General features: G+C 38.9%; 1 protein-coding gene across 1 annotated transcript in view; it reads left to right on the top strand.

The window, feature by feature from the left end:
- The window catches only part of LOC118413060 (mutS protein homolog 4-like), a 19585-nt gene extending 6045 nt beyond the window's left edge, over window positions 1-13540 (top strand). Inside the window, exons 10-26 of the mRNA XM_035816203.1 lie at window positions 463-582; window positions 987-999; window positions 1313-1366; window positions 1835-1932; window positions 2343-2429; window positions 2955-2967; window positions 3412-3457; window positions 4078-4202; window positions 4689-4783; window positions 5132-5179; window positions 9762-9929; window positions 10722-10794; window positions 11370-11434; window positions 11573-11643; window positions 11896-11999; window positions 12542-12630; window positions 13162-13540. Of these exons, the coding sequence (XP_035672096.1) occupies window positions 463-582; window positions 987-999; window positions 1313-1366; window positions 1835-1932; window positions 2343-2429; window positions 2955-2967; window positions 3412-3457; window positions 4078-4202; window positions 4689-4783; window positions 5132-5179; window positions 9762-9929; window positions 10722-10794; window positions 11370-11434; window positions 11573-11643; window positions 11896-11999; window positions 12542-12630; window positions 13162-13332 (1440 nt within the window). The 3' untranslated portion in view covers window positions 13333-13540. The remainder of the gene's footprint in view (window positions 1-462; window positions 583-986; window positions 1000-1312; window positions 1367-1834; window positions 1933-2342; window positions 2430-2954; window positions 2968-3411; window positions 3458-4077; window positions 4203-4688; window positions 4784-5131; window positions 5180-9761; window positions 9930-10721; window positions 10795-11369; window positions 11435-11572; window positions 11644-11895; window positions 12000-12541; window positions 12631-13161) is intronic.
- The last annotated feature ends 1693 nt before the right edge of the window (window positions 13541-15233 follow it).

Raw genomic sequence — 15233 nt, forward strand, 5'->3', positions numbered from 1 at the left:
AGATGGACCATCACTGCTTGCTTACATTTTGATGTTTCTCAGACACCCTTTTCAGAGCCTCATGTAGGTGATAAAGAAAAACTCCAGTCATGAGCTCTGAAGAAGGTGTCTGAGAGAAATTGAAACGTTACTAAGGCAATTGAGTATTTACTGGCTGTGTAAGATGAACGGGGGAGAGAACGAAATCTACAATTATGGAGAAAAATCATTCCTTTATTCGTTTCTTCTTCCTTCAAATCATCCGGATGGAGGCCTGGCAAACCTCTGTCTCGTATCAGCCACATGGTGATTTACATAATTCACCTGGACGGGAGACCTTGCGCATCCCCATCTTGTAATTAGCCAGCGAAAGGGTATGTCACCCAGTAAGGGGTGGTATAACCCCGTCGTGTGTAAACATGTGCAAACATGTCGACCGATGATGATGATGATCTTCTTCCTGGTTCTTCTCTGGATCCACAGACCCTGGCAGATCCCAGGTTTGGTCTGATCATGGAAAAGATCCAGACCGTGATCCACGACGACACGCGGTACCAGCGAGGCAGCCTCAACATGAGGACACAGAAGTGCTTCGCTGTCAGGGTATGTCTCATTATGTTATAGTGAAAAGGTTTTATGCGCAGATGTACACATTTTATTGATGTAAAGAGTGCACAGCATGCTTGCACCAAAGTACTTTGCTGTCAGGGTATGTCTCCCTAGTTTCTGTGAATTTCAAAATGTTTGATGCCTAGATGTACACATTTTATTTGGGTTTAGAATGCTCAGCATGCATGCACCAAACAGGAGTTACTAAAGCAACAGTTACTGGATTGATCTTGGAAATGGTCAGACAGTATGGCTACGTAGCATCCACTACCATTTGTCAGTGGCATTAAGCAGATCTGTTGAAGAGAGTAGGTTTGATACAATTTTTAGATAGACCAATAGGAAACTTGTCATCAACATCTCACACTGTGATCTTCTTATTCCCCTTCAAACCCCAGCCTAACATCAATGGTGAGTCACATGAACATTTTCCTTACAATTTAGATGGTAGCTTGACAATCAGAGTGTCAGATTTCTTTTGCAAGTGGATTGTGGAAGATTCAGATTTCTATTTTGTTTCAGTCTCTGCAAAATGTATATTTCTGCAAACTTTCAGGTTTTAACTTCCAAATCTCAATGATATTTTTTTGAAAGATAGAAAGAATAGAATAGAAACTCTATCTCTTACTTGTCAAGTAATTTCATTCAAAAATAAAGAAAAGTGTTCATCTATATAAGATTTTAAAAGAAATATTTAATGCAATTCAAAAAATTTCCCCTGCAGGTTTGTTAGATGTAGCCAGGAGGACCTACACTGAGATTGTGGATGACATTGCAGGTATAAACTTTAAAAAATCTGATGGGGTTGTTAAATAGTGGTCAAAAAGTATTTTATACATTTTCATTTTCTCGTAGAATACATTTTTTATCTGCATATTGTTCCTTTTATACTGTAATTCAATTTGTTTTCTCGGTACCAAACTTTTACGGTCTGAAAAAAATTTAACTTGTTCTCGGAACTAAATATTCTCGGTGAACGAATTGACATGTGTTATTGTCACCAAGATAAATTATTTGTTATCGGTACTGATAAGTTAACATTACAGTCATCACTGTGAAAACCGTGAACTTAAAAAAAAATCAGGAATTACGGTATATTTATCATAATTAACTGTACTATGATCTTAAATACTACAAAGGTTCCAAGTGTTTAAAAATCATCATCAGTGGCACTTCAAGTTCATGGTTTGTAGATGCTGCTACTTGGTAACTCTAGATCTAATCTTAAAATTTTCTTTTCAAACAGAGATGATCCGCCAGCTTGGAGAGAAGTACAACTTGCCGCTCCGTACAGGGTACAACTCCTTCAGGGGGTTCTTCATACAGCTGGTGCATGGTCCCAAGGTAAGAACCCCCTCATTCAGCTATTGCTTAATTCTAAGAATGACAAAAATCTTGACTTTTACACTTGCACACCAACCTAATGTAAAATATACCATGTTTTGGGGGTAGGCTTTGGCATCACACATAAGTGTTCTTACATTCTACATTCATTTGTACATCTACACCAAGGAATCTGCACAAAAACTGGATCCAAACCTCTAGCCTATGTGTTTAAATTGATCTCTGTAGCATTGTCTCCAAAAGGAAGATTACTCCGTCATGAAAGTCATCTGGAGAAAACTATAATCTTGAGTTGAAGGCCTGTGATCATGAGTTGAAGCCCTGTACTCTGCAAGTCCTGCCTGGTTTCTTCCTAACATTTCCTCCCTTAGTATCAGTTAGTATACTATTAGTCGTCTGCCATATTCCAGGATGGACCCATGCCAGACAAGCTACCCGACTGCTTCATCAAGAGAGTGAAGGTGAAGAGTTCCCTCAGTTTCACCACCACAGACCTGGTAAGTTGCAGGCCATGTTAACCTTTGTTTTTGAGTCATTTATCAATTTCAACTCCTTTGGCCAGTTGTCGCACAATAAATTTCTACTACTTTAAACAATTGCTGTACAATTAACTTCTTCTCTATCTAACCATGTCACTAATAGATATAAAATGTAGGTAGGAATAGGTATTCCAATAGCCTTTTTCAGGCCAAAGGGGCAGTGGATTGTCGTCTACTTTGTCTAGGGTGTGGTATTTGGAGAAGTAGCCCAACCCTCTCCTTCCACCAAATTTTATCTCCTAAACTCCAACAAGACTACATATTGGCATATCTTTTAGCAATTAAACAACAGCAACTCCTTCCAAACAGGGAAGTTACAAGTTACCTTATAGACCTTTCTGCTTTTAATCGTTTTGCTCATGTTTGTCCTTAAAGTAAAACATTTTTTTTTTAAATTTGACTTATGTCACTTAAAAGTACATTCTTGTAGTAGCAGTATTTGAAAATGAGTAACTTACAAAGAAATTCTTTGCCCCTTGACAGATCAAGATGAATGGTATGTAACCTGTAGATAACAATATTCCAATATTTGTTGCCATGGATACCTTTCATTGTTCATGTTTTAGGACTTAACTTTTTTTAAAAAAGTTTTTGGTTACCTACTAACAGTTAAATTCAAAGTTTTTGATGCTCACAAGCTGAAAGTCTCATGTGTCCATCATGATTATAGCTTTTTAAAAGTTAAAAACATTTCACGTTGATGTTACGAAGAATCTGTCATATGTATTTTGTGCATACAGTCATGTAATATAGTTGTCCTTTTTGAATATCTTTTTTGGTTTGTATGTAACATTATAATTGTTTAACTGAAGGTTCCTTAACAAAGTATACTGTTGTGAAGACTTTCTTGAAGAAGTATTTTTTTTATTGTGTAACTTTAAGCAACCAAAGTATCAATATTGTTGTACTAGTCTAACTTCATGATTTTCTCTAACTCCAGATCGCATTCGTGAGTCCCTGAATGAGATCTACCTCATGACCAATGTGTAAGTCATACATTTTATTGCAATACTAACAAGGATGATTAGAAAATATTGAGTTTGTTTATTCAGGTTAACACACCATATTAAGATGTGTGAGCTGACAGTGTACCCATTCAGCTACTGATGTAGTAAGTCCTATCAAACTTAGCAGCTTACTTATCTTTACAGTTTATAGCAAATTTTCCTCAGAGGCTCAGACATAGCCTCTAGCTTTTCGATACTTTTACGATGATACAAAAATCATATACAGTCAAACCTGTCTATAGTGGCCACTCAAGGGACCGGACAAATGTGGCCACTATAGACAGGTGGCCTCTGTATAGAGGTGGCAACTTGTAGATAAAATATACGGAAGGGACCGACAAAAAGTGGCCACTATGGACAGGTGGCCCCTCTGTAGAGGTGGCCCCTAATACAGGTTTGACTGTATATTATGTACTTAGGGATTAAGTTTCTTCCGGATCTATTCAGACACCGTCACTGACGAAAGATACTGGATACTATCTGAAGCATCTGACCATTTCCAAAATCATACCCAGTTGCTTATTAGTAACTGCTTTTTGGCGTATCTTATTTCCTGGACGTCTAATCTTCATTGACGTATCATTAAATTGTTTCTGCAGAGTAGTGAGTGAGCTCCTGAATGAGGTGCGAGACCAGATCGGCTGTCTGTACAAACTGACCGAGACGGTGGCCACTCTGGACATGCTGGTCTCCTTCGCACACGCATGCACACTGGGAAACTATGGTAATGCCACAAAATATGGACTTCATGTATATCAATACATTATGTTTAATTTTTTGCCCATCTGTCTGGAAAAAAAATTGTATCTTCTGCAACTAAAAGTATCCTAGAACATTATGTATAAACTGGGGATTGTAAGAAATGTACATCATGTATGCCCTTGAGTATGGCTGGGGGCCTGCTTTTGCACAATTCCTAATCCTTTCCAGAAAATCAATATATGAACAGTTACTGTTGGTACTTAATTGCAGGCAAAATACAAGCCTTAGGCAAAAAAAGGCCCCCTTTATGCTTACCTAGCCCCAGTCCCTGGATAGGCTGTTTTCGTAGTTTGTGACTGAATTCATACACTCAGGGACATTTTTAAGTTCTCTGTGAAGGTTTGGGTAGGCTGGCTTGGAAAGGTAGCTAATAACTAGTGTTACTACATATAGCCTTTCAGAGGCAGCTTAAATTGATCAATATTGAAGTCTTGTGCTCTTCCCAAAGTGCGTCCAGATTTCACGGACACTCTGGCGGTGAAGCAGGGCAGACACCCCATCCTGGACAAGATCTCCATGGAGCCTCCCGTAGCCAACAACACTGTAAGTCTGGGAGATCTTATGGCTAGCAATTATTTCCAAGTCACAAGCTTAAAGGTTCAGGGTTTGAATCCCAGTCTACTATTCTGATTTAATGCATGCAACTGGTATAAAGGTTGTTGGAGAGGACATTGTAAGCATTGGTCTTCTGTGCAAGGACAGCTACACTGTGTTATAGAGCCTAGCACGTCTTTAAAAGAAGCAGATCATTCTGGAAAGGACAGCCTAAACTTATCAACTGTCTGAAAGTTGTATACTTATCTTTGTATGTGTATTTCTTTGAAGCTTGATTTCTGATTACCCTCTAGGCTAGCTAAATTGTGTATTTTTGCATTGAATTTTGTTTTCTAGTATGCCTCCGAGGGGAGCAACTTTGTCATTGTGACAGGACCAAACATGGTGAGCTACACACAGATCAGGGAAAACTTTCAGCCTTCATCATAGCTGAGCGCATGGTCTTTTTAGCGAATGCCCACAAACGCCCACTCTAGAGAAGTCCGCGCTGCACGAATCTCATTTTTTTTGCTTGGAATATGTCCACGTTGTGCTCCCATGTGTCAATCCTGAGTTTCAAGTCAATCCATTGACCCGAAGTGACATAAATCAAAGTTTTCGATTCTCGATGGTCTTTTTAGCGAACGCCCACAAAATGTCTTTTTAGCGAATGCCCACTATATCCACAAAAATATCGGCCGTCGCGCAACGACACCTAAACCTACCGCCACAAACATGTTCAAGATGGTGTCCCATTGATGTGTACGGAGTTTCCGTGCTTTACAAGCAATTTTAAGTCCCTGTTTTTGGTCAAAATGTACGCGCCGATACTACCATACATTAACAATAGCAATTCAAAATGGCGGGCACTAGTCATGTGACCTCCTTGCGGGACTGTTCTATAAGTATCGCGGGAGGGACTGTTGCATCATAGCTAATCATACAACCATTTGAGAGTGAATTCTGAACAAGATTTTCATTTCATAGTGCTATCATCTGACTGATATTTACATTGTGGTCCTTTTTTCTGTGCTATTATTACCCAGGTTTGAGGAACTTAGTGCAAAGATGGATATTGATTCACCTCAGTGCCCAATTAATGTACAAAAGGCTCAGACACATTAGTGTTATAAACCTGACTAGGGGCAGGTAACCAATACTAGAAAAACATAGCTATTTATTATTAACAATACTATTTACATTATAATAATAACTCTTCACCAAACTGGACTTTTCTTATCTTTATTTATCACAGAAACATTGTTACAATGAGGATTTGATTAGATGAGTATCTGTTACAGTGTGTACAAACTTATTTCAAATACAAAAATGTATTTCATTTCACTTCCTAAATATTTTTAAAGTATTGGAAGAAGTTGACACATAAACAATATTAATTGCATTATTTGTGCGCAGAAAAATGTGACCACATGCTATCAATAGCCTAATAAAATGTTGGAACATGGCACGAGCGGGCTCCTCTTCTGAGTACAGAAAGGACATGTTTTATAACATTTACTAGTAGTTATTACGTAGAAAATTTCAACTGTAAAATGTACCTTTATTAACATTTACAAACAAATTGTTTTTTTTCTCTTCTTAATAAATGACAACAATACAGGTAAGTAAGGTGTGTTTCCTTTTATAACAGGCCAGGTAAGACGCCGTACAGGTAAGTAAGGTGTGTTTCCTTTTATAGCAGACCAGGTAAGACACCGTACAGGTGAGTAAGGTGTGTTTCCTTGACTACAGACTAGGTTAGACGCCGTACAGGTGAGTAACGTGTATTTCCTTTGATTACAGACCAGGTAAGACACCGTACAGGTGAGTAACGTGTATTTCCTTTGATTACAGACCAGGTAAGACACTATACAGGTGAGTAACGTGTATTTCCTTTGATAACAGGTCAGGTAAGACACCATACAGGTTAGTAAGGTGTGTTTCTTTTTATAACAGACCAGGTATGACACCGTACATGTGAGTAACGTGTATTTCCTTTGATTACAGACCAGGTAAGACACCATACAGGTGAGTAACGTGTATTTCCTTTCATTACAGACCAGGTAAGACACCGCACAGGAGAGTAAGGTGTGTTTCCTTTGTCTATAGACCAGATAGGGTATTACACAGGTGAGTTAGGCGTCTTTCCTTTGCCTATATACCATAAAGGCCATTATACAGGTGAGTAAGGCGTCTTTTCTTTGCCTATAGACCAGATAGGGTATTATGCAGGTGAGTAAAGCAACTTTCCTTTGCCTATAGACCAGATAGGGTATTACACAGGTAAGTTAGGTGTCTTTCCTTCGCCTATATACCAGATGGGGCATTATACAGGTAAGTAAGGTGTCTTTCCCTTGCCTATATACCAGATAGGCAATTATACAGGTGAGTAAGGTGTCTTTCCTTTGCCTATAGACCAGATAGGCCATTATACAGGTAAGTAAGATGTCTTTCCTTTGCCTATAGACCAGCTAGGGTATTATACAGGTGAGTAAAGCAACTTTCCTTTGCCTATATACTACCATATAGGCCATTATACAGGTGAGTAAGGCGTCTTTCCTTTGCCTATAGACCAGATAGGTATTATACAGGTGAGTAAAGCAACTTACTTACCTGTATAATGTCTTACCTGGTCTGTAAACAAAGGAAATACACGTTACTCACCTGTATGGTGTCTTACCTGGTCTGTAATCAAAGGAAATACACGTTACTCACCTGTACGGTGTCTTACCTAGTCTGCAGTCAAGGAAACACACCTTACTCACCTGTACGGTGTCTTACCTGGTCTGTAATCAAAGGAAATACACGTTACTCACCTGTACGGTGTCTTACCTGGTCTGTTATAAAAGGAAACACACCTTACTTACCTGTATGGTGTCTTACCTGGTCTGTAATCAAAGGTAATACACGTTACTCACCTGTACGGTGTCTTACCTAGTCTGTAGTCAAGGAAACACACCTTACTCATCTGTACGGTGTCTTACCTGGTCTGTAATCAAAGGAAATACACGTTACTCACCTGTACGGTGTCTTACCTAGTCTGCAGTCAAGGAAACACACCTTACTCACCTGTACGGTGTCTTACCTGGTCTGCTATAAAAGGAAACACACCTTACTTACCTGTACGGCGTCTTACCTGGCCTGTTATAAAAGGAAACACACCTTACTTACCTGTATTGTTGTCATTTATTAAGAAGAGAAAAAAACAATTTGTTTGTAAATGTTAATTTTACAATTGAAATTTTCTACGTCATAACTAAATGTTATAAAACATTTCCTTTCTGTACTCAGAAGAGGAGCCCGCTTGTGCCATGTTCCAACATTTTATTAGGCTATTGATAGCATGTGGTCACATTTTACTGCACCCAAATAATGCAATTAATATTGTTTATGTGTCAACTTCTTCCAATACTTTAAAAATATTTAGGAAGTGAAATGAAATACATTTTTGTATTTGAAATAAGTTTGTACACACTGTAACAGATACTCATCTAATCAAATCCTCATTGTAACAATGTTTCTGTGATAAATAAAGATAAGAAAAGTCCAGTTTGGTGAAGAGTTATTATTATAATGTAAATAGTATTGTTAATAATAAATAGCTATGTTTTTCTAGTATTGGTTACCTGCCCCTAGTCAGGTTTATAACACTAATGTGTCTGAGCCTTTTGTACATTAATTGGGCACTGAGGTGAATCAATATCCATATTTGCACTAAGTTCCTCAAACCTGGGTAATAATAGCACAGAAAAAAGGACCACAATGTAAATATCAGTCAGATGATAGCACTATGAAATGAAAATCTTGTTCAGAATTCACTCTCAAATGGTTGTATGATTAGCTATGATACAACAGTCCCTCCCGCGATACTTATAGAACAGTCCCGCAAGGAGGTCACATGACTAGTGCCCGCCATTTTGAATTGCTATTGTTAATGTATGGTAGTATCGGCGCGTACATTTTGACCAAAAACAGGGACTTAAAATTGCTTGTAAAGCACGGAAACTCCGTACACATCAATGGGACACCATCTTGAACATGTTTGTGGCGGTAGGTTTAGGTGTCGTTGCGCGACGGCCGATATTTTTGTGGATATAGTGGGCATTCGCTAAAAAGACATTTTGTGGGCGTTCGCTAAAAAGACCATCGAGAATCGAAAACTTTTATTTATGTCACTTCGGGTCAATGGATTGACTTGAAACTCAGGATTAATACATGGGAGCACAACGTGGACATATTCCAAGCAAAAAAAATGAGATTCGTGCAGCGCGGACTTCTCTAGAGTGGGCGTTTGTGGGCATTCGCTAAAAAGACCCTCCCATAGCTGAGTAATCATACTGCCAATCTTGGTCTTTTTCTGTGCTTGAGACACCAGACCTCTCAGCTTTAGCTTGTGATAGTCAGCTGACACGCAGTACTGAGGTACATTTTTTATGATTAATACTGGTCTTGAGTTTGCATCTGTCCTCGAGAGTTACATTTAGTAATTTTTTTCTAATTTACAACGTGTTATTCTACTTAAGCCTAATGGCAGTAAATTACTCGAGCAACTGGATATGATTTTGGAAATGGTCAGATGTTTCATTAGGTCAGACATTGCATCTACTACCAGTGGATTCTACCTGAAATGTCTGTAAACTTTGCAAAATCATATCCAGTTGCTTGTATATGTCTTGAGTAACCGCTTGTTGGTATCTTATTACCTTGATGTCTGAACATCATCTCCATATTCTTCTACTTAGTAGATAAAGTACAATGATGTAGGCATGTACACTTGTCATTATAAATCCATTTGTAACTGTCGTTGACTGTCAGCAGGACTAGCCCTTTGTAATAGCCACAGGCTAGTTGGGCAACCCTGGCTGTGTGTGCTGAACAGCCAAACCAATAAATAAATAAATAGCATAAATGATGGTCCAAGTTACTTGCTATATACCAAAGTGTTTCTGTTTCGAAGCTAACAAAGACTTCTTATTGTTTCCCCCAGAGTGGAAAGTCGACCTACCTGAAGCAGATAGCCCTGCTTCAGATCATGGCCCAGGCTGGCTCATACGTCCCCGCCGAGTACGGGTCCTTCCGCGTTGCCGACCAGATCTTCTCTCGCATCGGCAGCGATGATGACATCGAGACTAATGCCTCGACCTTCATGCTGGAGGTGAGAAGTTTTATGGAAACTACCTTTTTGTTTATGTTACAATTTTAAGACCTTAAATCCGTATACAAAATAAAGCACTTAATTACCAACAAGCTTTCAATCAGTCCTCTGATCCTTATCTAGTTGAAATGACCCAAAGCCTTAGTCACACATCCGGACCTGAAGTGTGACGTCAACAAAGGGTCAAAGGTGCTTGCCAGTTGGAATCAGCCCCTGTCTCGGTTGACCTTTTTGTTTGTTATTTGTTTTGTTTGTTGGCAGCGATGACGACACGGAAACTAATGCCTCCACTTTCATGCTGGAGGTCAGAAGTTTTATGGAATCCATCTTTTTTGTTTGTTTAATTGTTTTTTGTTGGCAGTGATGAAGACATCGAAACTTAGAATGCCTCAACTTTCATGATGGAAGTCAGAAATTTTTCTGGAATCCATGTTGTTGTTTTTTTTTGTTTGTTTGTTGGCAGTGACGACGACATTGAAACTAACGCCTCCACCTTCCTGTTGGAGGTGAGAGGTTTTACGGAATCCATTTTTATTCTTTTTATTTTTGTCTTCACATAATCAGTAAAACCACCTTTAGGCACAACACACCTCCCCAGTTTTGTACAGTAGGTACAAGCTAAGCAAGCCCTGACTGTAAGGTTTGATCCCGCCTTGATGGACCCCTACTGTCATGAATAGAGCTAAATTGATTGTGTAATCTTATACTTATATATTCTTTTCAATATGTTCCTCATATTTTCTACTTAAAGTGATTTCACATTGGATAAACCTTTTGCCATTGATTTCTCAGATGAGGGAGGTAAACTACATCGTCCAGAATGCAACCAACAACTCCCTCATCATCATAGACGAGTTAGGACGAGGTAGGATGGGTGTTGTACATGCAAGCTACTCCTGCACTGTCTCATGACTTGTTTGCCTGACTTTATGTTAACAGGGGGGTTCCCAGAAATAGGAAGAACTTGAATACAGATGTAAGCTCCTTTTACTGATTTAAGTATCTGTCAGGTTATTGGACTAGTTAAACTGTAATATCCAACAGAAAAATTGGACTCACCCAAATTTTCGACTGAACAGCACCTGTCTTTGTCAAGGAATGAACAATCCACTGCTGTCGTGACATCACGTTATGAAAATAGAAAACGTGACTCAGTAAGCAGTGGATCATACGTTACAGGAAGTCTATGGCGCCCACCGTCTCTGTTCAGGGATGGTTGTAAAGCTCTGATGTAGATGGCTTTTTTGATCCCTCTAGCGAAAATGTCTTGTTCTATGTCCAAGGTTTATTTTGTTTCTGATGACATATGAATCAATCAAGGTAGTTGATGTATGGAGTCAGAGAATGAATGATGCTTGTGAACAGTAAAGTAGGAAATACAGATTGTACAATGCAATTGCTGAGCTTGTTTGTTTGTTTGTTTGTATTATGCTTTTTCAGGCACAAGCAATGAGGAGGGAGTGGGGCTCTGCCATGCCATCTGTGAATACCTGCTCAGTCTTAAGGTTTGTTTTCATGTCTCTTTTGTCTTGGACATACCATGGTCTCTAATTCTATGGATGGTTGAACTAGCCAAGTTGTAAGTTAACTTTATACTCTCTGTGTAGTAAGTTTCACCAGAACAGCTACATGTATTTCCCCAGGCTTTCACCTTCTTTGCCACCCACTTCCTGGAGCTGACCAGTCTGGACAGCCTCTATCCTAATGTGGAGAAGTGAGTCACATAATACATTCTGTATATTAATGTACTTATTGATAAGTGAAAGATGTTCATCCAAACGATTTTGAAATTGACATGGTTCATAGAAAATACAGGCATTCTAATGGTCTACTCTATCTTTCCTCATTTTGAGCATCTTTTTTCACATTTTGTTAACCTGCATATGATGATATGCTTCTTTGCTATCTAGAAGTATAATGTAGCATCTTGACCTGACCTGAACTATGCGATGCCTTGTTGCTATAGTTACCATTTTGAGGTCCTACGCACCTTCAGCGAGGTGGGAAACTGCCACAAGATCTCGTACACACACGTGCTGTCCAAGGGGCACACTGAGGAGAAACACTACGGTAGGCTTGTCGTAGTAATTTTGTCATGGTCATCATCATCTAACAATTAAGTTGGGACTAAATTTATAGATTCCATGTCACATATTCTTGTTTTTCTTGTTAATTGGTTTAAATTTGGCTGTTCAGCACTCCCAGCTAGGGCTACCCAACTAGCCTGTGGCTATTACAAAGGGCTATCCCAACTGACAGACAATACAAAATTGATGGAAGTTGACATGGATGGATTTTGTGGTCTTTCGATGCTCTCTAAGCAGAGCTGCAGCTCTGGCTGTTTTTGACGTGATTTAGGGCATTTTTGTCTTTCTTTTCTGTACTGTTTTCCTTTTATGTATGTCTGTCGGCCAAGCAGACATGAAGGAAACGGTACAAAATAAAAAAGCCAGGCAAAAATGCCTAAAAACGTCAAAAACAGCTGGAGCCAAACCTCTGCTACAGGAGTTTCATATTGCACCCTAGACCAAGTGCTACAAATATTTTCTCATTGACATGAATTCCAACAAAAATTTGACTCCAAAAGTAAGTCAGACTCAGCTTCCCCACAGGTCTCCAGCTAGCCGAGGTGTCCACCCTGCCCAGCACTGTGGTACAAGAGGCCAAGAGGATCGCTGCAGAAATCACCCAGCAGAAAAAGGTAAGCTAAATTGTGTGTATAATAATATGTACTATGACTATCAACAGCTGAAAAATTATAATTGAAAGCAGTGGGTCAAGAAGATTGTTAACTAGCAGAAAAAAGGTATCTAGAATGGTCTCGACCATGGCCATACATGTGGTCAACCAAGGAGGTTGAAAGAGGGACCTCATTGGTTCAACTACCATAGATTTTTAAAAATTTTTCTTTACATCTGTTTTAACTTTTTTTTTTGAGATCGTTGAGAACCTGTAAAACTTTATGGGGAGCTTGTCTTAGCACTTGTGTATGCGTACTATCCATTAAAAAAGATTGTTTGGCATCAAGCTTAAATCTTACATACATGTACAATGTAGTACTGTATGTGCAAATGACCATAAGGATCCAAGGGGCAAAATGTAACCTAAAGAAAATTTACCATATATAGGGGTTACAGCATTTACATGGTCTTGACATTACACATTCTTCCAAGTTGAACAAAACCAATCAACAAATTCAGATTCTTGATATGTCAAATATTCCACCCGTAAGCTGAACCAAACCTGCAGTACTGAATCCAGGCAGCAGAGGGCGGTGTTCAGACTCGCCACGCGGCTGATGCAGGCTGCTCGGAACTCCCGTCTGGACGAAGACAGTCTCCGAGAGTACCTGAAGAGTCTCAAGAAACAGTACGAGACTGACTGCCAACCTGTCGAGGAGTAAGCAGGACACCTTGCGGACTCTCTACATCTATATAAGACACATTTTATTGAAGGAGTTTAAAAATACTTACTCTTTGTTTGAGGCTAGAAATATTCTGGTTGTAGCTATAGGTTTATCCCTTCTTTTGGAGAACACTTTTCCTTGGTGAGAGTACCCAGGACACCTTGAGGACTCTCCGCATGTTGGACACTTTGGTGAAGGAGTTTCAAGATACCGATATTAGCTCCATACTATCTCTTTGTTTGAGGCAAATAAATATCCTGGTTGTAGGTTTATTCCTTCTTTTGAAGCACACTTTTCTTTGGTAAGAGTAGCCAGGACACCTTGAGAACGCTCCATACCCAAGACACTTTAATGAAGACGACACCAGGATAAGCTCTGTACTATCTCTCTGTTTGTAGCCAGGACACCCAGAGAGTTCTCCACATCTAAGACACTCTTCTTTAGTGAAGGAGTTTCAAGACACCAATATTAGCTCCATACTATCTCTGTTTGAGGCTAGAAATGTCCTGGTTGTAGGTTTGTTCCTTCCTTATAGGAGCACACTTTTCATTGTTTAGAGTAGCCAGGACACCTGTTAAGTACTGCAACAGTAAAAAGTGCCCAAGAAGACCACTCAGAGGACTGATAAAATCTGGTCTTCTTCTTGAGAGTAGTGATCATCAGGAAAGGACTGAATTGGGTCGATAGTAGTATAAATAGAAGTGTAATGGGTAAAGGTGCGCTCCCACCGCACTTGTGACAAGCTTGCGTCACTGCGGGGTTCGAAAAATACTTTATGAATTTCAGAGATAAAGAACGAATTTTCTTTCTGTGTATTTTGTCGTCTTTTAAATCATACTTTTATGTATTACACAATATCTAAATTATAAAATATCGGAGAGAATAACAAAACATTAACACAGTGAACAAACTCCGCAGTGACGCAAGCTTGACACAAGTGCGGTAGGAGCGCACCTTTAGTCTCCATAGTAGAATACATGGCAGTTCTATGCTGTTTGTTTCTTGATAAGTGCAACAGGACCATTGCCAAGCACAGGTTCATACAACATTTACAGTTGGAAAAGGTTGAAGAAAGATCACTATATGTGACAATGATGGTTTACAATGTTAAAGATGTAAAAACATATTGCAACTCATCATTTTTGTGTTAAAAATTTAAAGGACAGAAATGATCAATATTGAACCCATTCCTTTCAACATGGAACCAAGAAGACACAAATACCAGAATAGAAAAGTTGACAATGTTAGTTTTATTCAGTTAATGTACACGTTACACACTTTCTTTAGTTTCCTCTGCAATATACATGCATACATGTATTGTATGTACAGTATTGTGCAAAACATCTGAATAGCCTTTGTCTGTTTAATTTGCGTGACTTCATGATGTTCCATTTCATACATACAAAGTATATTATAATATAGATATCTTACAAATTTTCTATCTTCTTTAACATCATAAACATTTTATTTTCTTCAGAAGAGCAAGGTAATGCCTGTTACAATGTTTTGATTTCCTTAGGACATATGAGACCAAGCTCATGATTTTTGTAGTGGACTTCAAGAGACGAGCTTCATTCTGACCTTGAAGAAATTTAGTATATATACACAAGAGATATTTGTGACAGGTTTTGTGGTTGAGTCACTTGAGTAAGAAACATTCATGACAAAAAGGACCTTGCAGAGCCTTGGACAATCCACTTATAATGAATGGATCACATATATAAAGACAAAAGGCTAGACTATCAAAAATTCAGTAGAATTTGAATGGATTGAAATCAGACATTGAATATTATTTGACTCTTTGACCTGGCTATGTGTTGATAAACTGGACAGTGAGTGTGTGTGTCACTGTGAGTGCTGCAACGTCTTTTGCATCAGGGCCAGGGTTGTAGCCAGCC

This window comes from Branchiostoma floridae, chromosome 4, assembly GCF_000003815.2.
Source record: "Branchiostoma floridae strain S238N-H82 chromosome 4, Bfl_VNyyK, whole genome shotgun sequence".
Taxonomy (NCBI): Eukaryota; Metazoa; Chordata; class Leptocardii; order Amphioxiformes; family Branchiostomatidae; genus Branchiostoma; species Branchiostoma floridae.